This window comes from Lactuca sativa, chromosome 3 (genome assembly GCF_002870075.4).
Source record: "Lactuca sativa cultivar Salinas chromosome 3, Lsat_Salinas_v11, whole genome shotgun sequence".
In the NCBI taxonomy this organism is placed as follows: domain Eukaryota; kingdom Viridiplantae; phylum Streptophyta; class Magnoliopsida; order Asterales; family Asteraceae; genus Lactuca; species Lactuca sativa.
Genome location: NC_056625.2, coordinates 4,005,171 through 4,012,522, shown reverse-complemented (window position 1 = coordinate 4,012,522; position 7,352 = coordinate 4,005,171). Strand labels below are relative to the sequence as shown.

The 7,352-nt window shown below is 36.6% G+C and overlaps 1 protein-coding gene across 1 annotated transcript; it reads left to right on the top strand.

The window, feature by feature from the left end:
* Nucleotides 1-1,986: 1,986 nt before the first annotated feature.
* LOC111877681 (uncharacterized) lies at nt 1,987-2,814 on the top strand. The gene has a single exon (XM_023874196.3). It carries the CDS (start codon nt 2,015-2,017, stop codon nt 2,672-2,674), a length of 660 nt encoding a protein of 219 aa, XP_023729964.1. The 5' UTR covers nt 1,987-2,014; the 3' UTR covers nt 2,675-2,814.
* The last annotated feature ends 4,538 nt before the right edge of the window (nt 2,815-7,352 follow it).

The window sequence follows — 7,352 nt, the reverse complement described above, 5'->3', positions numbered from 1 at the left end:
AACCCTAAAATACACTAAAATGATGCACAAATCAAAAGAGTAAGAAAGCTTTGAGCTTTATACCTCAACATGAAGCTTCCAACTTAGATAAGCTCAGATCCAAAGCTTGGAATCCCACTCCTTCTTCTTCTTCAAGGCTCCTTCTTTACTCCAAAGAAACACAAGATCACTCAATAGATCACAATTGGACACAAAAGCTCAATGGACGAATATTTAGGGTTTGAGAGGGTTGATTGTCTGAGGATGGTGGCCAGGAATGAGACCATCTTATTCTTTATATAGGGACACCCCCCATTTAGGGTTTTCACTTCGTGCCTAGTACGCCCAGCGTATTAGGTGGCTCCTCTTAAAAGTCACGCACATGAATACGCTAAGCGTACACAGACTTATCCTACCAAAACTTCAAACTTCCATATTTTCCTCGATATAACTCCGTTTCAAATGAACCTCATATCCACAAAAAGGTGACGAGAAGCCCTACGCTTCTAGCAACTCATCACAGCCCCGAGGCTTCCTCATGCCCAGGTTGCAGCCCACGAACCCTAATCATAGACGATCCGAAACAGGATGTTACATGTGGTGATTAATTCACCCTTTAACCTATAGTAGCTAGGCAAACCAAGCATGGGGTCCCGCTGCCGAAAGAATGGACGTGGATACATGGGGAGCCACCTCGGGAAGAATTTTTTTGTAGGCTAATTCGTATATCATATACCACACTAAAACGTTTCTTAGTACAAGTTCGTTAGTTTTTCAGGGATTAACCTTATCGGCAAATTTTAGTTCAACTTACTAGTAAAATATATCACTTGAATTTTTGTAATAAGCTATTCGACATAATCAATACAATCTCTTTACCTCTCTCTATCTCTCTCTATCCCCCGTTTCTCTCTCTATCTTTCTTTCTCGTATTCGTCCGTAGACGCAGCGGTCATTCTGATTGTGTGAACCACGCTAAATATTGTGTTCTTATATTTGTTTGCATTTATTAGTCTGTGTGTGAAATCGTTTATCGTTTGTTGAAATGCTTAAACCCAAAACAATTTACCTATTATATGTAGATAAGGGTTTTGTATACTCATATGTATACATATTTTAATGATTATCTACTTTTCAGCTTCAATATCTAGATACAGCCAAGCCTTTAGGCCTCTCCATGTATTTCGGTTTCTTTGGTTGCTAATAAAATCAGTTACAATTTAATTTCATATTTTAGTTATTAAAAAATTATATATATATATATATATATATATATATATATATATATATATATATATATATATATATTCAAATAAATAAAAATCATTTTTATACCACATGTGACATTCTCATTTTTGTGTTACATGTCATATTGTGGTTCTTTTAAATTAATTTTTCTCCACATGACATTTTATGGTTTATTTCCATTTTATTAAATTACACATAATATTTAAATTTAACAATTGTAATAAATGTATCTCAATTTCATTAATATAACTTTCTTTTTAATTTTAAAATCCCTAAATTTAAACCCAATTAATTTTTTTGTTTATTTATTTAAGTTTTAAATAGAAATAAATATTTCAATTTTAATAATTTAATATTTTTTTTATTTTTTATTTTTTATAAATATAAGCTTCTAAACCTTTATATTTAATTTTTTTAATAAACTCGGAGTTTAACAACTCTATATTTTGTTGGTTTATCAAGATTGTATTATAGTTTTCCTTAAAAGAACAAAAGAAAGATTATGTTTAATTAATTAATCTTATTTCTTAATGATTATCAAGTAAATTATTAAACTGATATCTAAAAGAAGTACATAATTAAATTTGAAAGGAGAACATGTCCAGTAAGATTTTGCGGTGATGTGTTTTAAGAATAACAAAACATGTCTTCCACATGGTTACTTTGATTTTCTTATTCCACCCCCTCTGCAACAACATAATTTCATATTAAACTTACAACTTCCAAACATGAAATACATTTAACAAGAACCATAACCAGTTTCGATTTCTATTCTCTAGAGAGCAAAATGGCCCACGGGTTATGTCTTGAAAATCTTAAGATCATGATTTATATCACGATATCTTCGGTGTTGCTTATATTGTTCATACAAAGTCTACATCGGAAAATTCCCTCAATTTCCATAGAAGAGTTCTATGTTAATACCCTTAACAACACCGCTACCGGAAACACCACAGCCACCCCCACAACCAAGAACACCACCATCTACTTTGATCTTAAGCTTTACAACCACAATCCGGTGGGATTGTATTATCGTCCAATGAATCTTACTTTTTCTTACTTCCCAAACAAAACCACCAATAGTAGTATCCCCTTAGCTGTGTACACTTTACGTGGATTTCATCAAGACCATCACAAGGAAAAGCACTTCCGTGACACGGTGATGACGGGTGGAATGATGGTGCAGCCTGGTGGTGGGAGTGTGATGGTAATGAGGGTGGATTTGGTTGGCAGGGTTAAGTTCAAGTCTATTGCGCAATGGAAGCGGTCGGTGGTTGTGGGGATAGATGTGGAGGTTGATGAATTCACAGGCGAAAAGCTTAAGAAGAATAGCATCAAGCTGATCCCTTCTGGTGCAGCACAGGTGGTAGATTGGCTCATCTGTCTGCCGGCGCCGGCGGTGACGTTGCTTATACTTAGTTGTTCTTTTAATTTAATGTTTCTTTGAGATGTGGTTATGTTAACACTTTTTTCCAGATATAGCAAACATTAATGTCCATAAAATGAGGGCCATTTGTTTTGGTTTTTTATTCTAGAGTTGACCATGTTAGTGATTTGAAATTAATGCATGCTAGTTGAAGCTAAAAATATGTCAAACTTGCATTTCTATATCTTTTGTTTTTTTTTATCAAATGATATGTTAAATATGAGAAAGATGAAGAAAAAGGTTTTTCTGTGTACAAAGAAGACAAAACTACATCATTTGAAGATTTTTGCACATGGCATATATAATGGACTAATGGTATGGTACGTATGGATGACATAGGAATTAATCGACGTTTTCTTAGTTTCAATGAATTAGTAAACTATGATACCTTATTTTATGAGATAATAAATAAATCGATCATGTTTCCGTTTCGATGAATTGAGATATGACTCATGAAGGGCTTAATTTTGTAAATGTGGGACTGTACTGTCTCATGGCTTTTTCATTTAGCTTATACTTGAAAGTTACTATCCTGCTTTGCGGGGAGTCTACTCATCGTTCTTAACTCGGATATTTAGCAGCCTGAATTGCTTACCAATTAAAAAAAGTTAGCTCAATAGAAATGTGCATATATAGCCCACTTACATTTCACTAAGCCACACTTTTTATTATGTACCCTATTTCGCATTTTTCTTTCTTTACCGTTGCAGCGACGTAAGAAATCGAATACACACACATCACTCTTCTTCTTCTTTGTCCGAAAATTTGGGGGTGCTTGGTAAAAAGAATAATTATTACGAATTAGTTTATATGCTAATAAGTTAGAGGGATATAACTTATGAAAAATGACTTGTTAGCAGTTTGTCACCGCTATAAGTTATTTTTATCCAAACATTTTTTTTAACTTATACTGGTATGGAACCACTGATAAGCTAATAAGTTGTTTTGTCAAACAAGCCATTGTATGTGTCGTCGTTCAAGTTTGGTCGAAGAGATGGTATCGATGGTTTGTTGTTTCTGGTAGAACAGAAGGTGGGTGATAGTGGCGATTTGCATTGGTGGTTCACAGTGGAGGTGAAGATCGAGGTTGTTGTAGTGTTTGAAACCGGATGAGATGGGTGTGGTATTTAGTTAGTGGTATAACGTCGTCGGGGTTGTGGTTGGTGGTCTATGTCGTTTGTTTCTGGTGGGGTTGTTTTGCATTATCATAATCCGTCAAAGGAGGTGGTATGGTGGTGATGATTTTTCTCAGGAAAAGAGATAAGGTTCAGTTGGTGGTTAACGAAGAAAGCATTAGCATTGACGCTGGCCTCAGTAGGTAATGATGGTGGCGGTGTTGGATTCGAAACTGAGATAGGGATAGGTGGGTATGAGTTTTTTCACGGAAATAGGAAGTTGAAGATAGGATGCAAGAATTGGTGGTGCGGGGGCGATGAGCCTTGTACGATCCTGCTCCGGTTGGGCAGTGAAGAAGTGCCAATGGCTTTGATTTTTCAGCAAAACATGTGAGGTTCGATGGGTTGTGTGGTTTGGATCATGGTGACTCACATAAGAAGATGCCATTGACTTGAAAGCAAGACTTGAAGTGTATGAAAATACATGGTTTTGATAGTTAAGAGGGTAGGGATTAAAGATGCTAATATTCTAATTTCTTGTGGCAGAATTCAGAAAACATAAACACTAAATTATACTGTTCATTTTCAGTTTCTAATTAGTATATATAATAACTAGCCAATTAATACATCTAAATTTCTAAACTAAGATATTTCATTCCAACTTTTAAGTGGCCATCCACGTGTAAACATAAACTAGTTTTTTTTACTAAAATCAGTTTTCTAAAAATTGAATTGGTTTTGAATCATTTTTTATCGGTTTTGCTTAAGCCTAACAGGTTTTGATCAGCGTTTTGGGCTTCAATGGATAACTAGTCTAAACAGTTTTGATTATGGATTAACGGCTATAAATAAGTTTTTGGTTAAACTTGTAAGGTTAAGCATTATCAGCTAACGAGTCAAACTGACTTCACATTGATATATCAATGTCAGCATATCAATTGTTGACCAGAACTTCTCACGAAAGAGTGAAGATTATTTTCACAACATGGTTCCAGATCTGTTATCTTTGCGCTAAGATCTTTTATTTGTGTTGTTTGTATTATCATTGTAAAGTTATATTTAAATCCCTCATTTGAAGGGATTTCGTATTCTAGAATAGTTCATCCTAGTTTATAAGTTATGCTAGTGTTCTTGTAAAAGCTAGTTGCTCGGTTTTTGATGACTTTGTGTTCTTTATTGCTTGATATTTTTTATTACGATCCTTCAGTTGGTATCAAGGTAGGTTTTGATTACATCAAGCAATGTCAACTTCCACTGGAGCTTCTAAACCTACTACCACTTCAATATCTGCAAATAAAATCTCATTATTCGATGAAAAGAACTTTGCTATGTAGAAAAATCAAGTTCATGGTTGTTCTCGAGACCATGGATTATAATATAATGGACATCATCTCTAAAGGTCCACATATTCCAGTTTTTCAAAAAACCAAAGATGGAGTTGCTGGTGAATTGAAAAAAAAAACACATACACGTGCTTAAACTGAAGATGGCAAGAAGATGATTAATTTGGATGTTCGTGCGCGCGCTGCTATAAGAAATTCTCTTCCTTATGATATATATATATATATATATATATATATATATATATATATATATATATATATATATATATATATATATATATCATCTTGTTCATAAATCGACACGCTGAGGGTGGCTTATAAAGGAACTGATGAAGTTAGTGCCACCAGAGAGAAGAGTCTCAATATGAAGTATGAACACTTTTCCGCATACAATAATGAATCATTAACTCAAACTTTTAATCATTTTGAAATATCCCAAAAATACGGTCCAAAAATTTCGTTTTAAAACCATTAATTAAAACCATAGTTATCAAAATCATTTCATCAAAAACATAAGTCACTGTATCAAATCAGAATATCATATCTAAACACATGTTCATTAGATCAGAGTAAAACATCTCAGGCTAAAACATCTTGGTGTGTGCAATGCAGTCATCCCAAGCTCTTCTCTTTGCAACTGAAATTACCTGAAACCAAAACTGAAAACCAAAAGCACGAAGCTTAGTGAGTTCCCCAACCTACCACATACCATACACATAAGCACATATACTAGGCCCCCGCCGGCTACATCGAGCCCCGCCCGGCATCTGGCCCCGCCTGGCATCGAGCCCCGCTCGGTATACAGATTTGTTTCTCTTAGGCCTCGCCTGTCTCTGGGCCCCGCCCGCTATACACATACAACAATATCGTATAATCATACTAGCACATAATGAAAACATACTCTAAATGTATTTCCTGTCCTAAGGCCTCGCCTAACTTGGGCTCCGCCCCTATCCTGCTACTGATGAGTCATGGAACCTCGTCCAAACTCAGCTAGTGATGAGATATGGGACCTCGCCAACACTCACCTCCCTACCAGGTACATACAACTATCACACAGACAACAAGTATAATCTATCATGCAAACATTCCTCGGGCTTGCCCGACATCAGACCTTAGTCCGAAATAACATACTAATAAACCTTCCTCGGGCCCCGCCCGACATCGGACCGAAGTCTGGAAGCATATGAACATTCCTCAGGCTTACCCCGGCATCGGACCGAAGTCCAGAAACATACAAACAAGAACATGCAAGAATCACAAAAACACCAAATGTACAAACATTCATCGGGCTTGCTCCGCCATCGGATCGTAATCTGGAACATATAACATAGCTGAGACCAAGGGCTAACCCCCAGGTCTTCCTATCATGCATAAACTAAATGGGCTAGCATTGGTGCCTTAGACCCATACAAACAGTGAGGAGACTCACCTCGCACTACTGAAGTCCCACGAATAATCCTCTGGCTGCTAACTGGCAATTCCCTAAACTGTTGATCCTTCGGCTCCCCAAGCTACCAGTACCGAAATAACACTTAGTCAAAACCCAATTGTCCTTACTTGGGGTGAAATGATGATTTCACCTCTGGCCCAACAAGATTCACAACCAAGGCCCAAAACTATCAATCCATAAATATCCATCAATGGCCCAATTTTCCAAATTGGGCCCAAACCCTTACATGGGCCTTTCCCCAAAGGCCAATTACTTTTCTGAACCAATGATTTTCCAATGGCCCAAAATTCCAAGCCCATTGGGCTCAATCAAGGCTAACTACATTAGGCTTACTAAGGCCTAATTCATCATTCAAGGCCCATTAGAGCAAGCCCAGCAAGGCAAGCCCAACAAGAAGTCCATTACTCTAAAATCCTTAGTCTATTATGAGCCGAAACCAAAAGACAAGTCCAATACCAAGCTAGCCTACAATCAAAGAGTCTAAAACTTGCACAAGGGCTGCTCACGTCGTGATCCTTTCATGCTCACGTCATGAGGTCGTGGTTTCAGTCCAGGAACTTCCTCGAATACGTACTCACGTCGTGGGGCTTCATTTCTCACTTCGTGAGTCCACATCTGACCAAAAATGAGCACTAAGATCTTAATCCATTAATCCTTAACATGGGACAGTTTATAGGGTCTTCCTTGACCCCAAGGACCATAAAAATCAAAGATTTTTACTCACATATGTCCAATACATGACTTAAACACCAACTTGGGTCAAAATAGAGTAAAAAGGTCCAAGACTC

Coding starts and splice junctions, on each gene's coding strand:
- LOC111877681 (XM_023874196.3), top strand. CDS start 2,015: ATGGCCCACGGGTTATGTCTTGAAAATCTTAAGATCATGATTTATATC.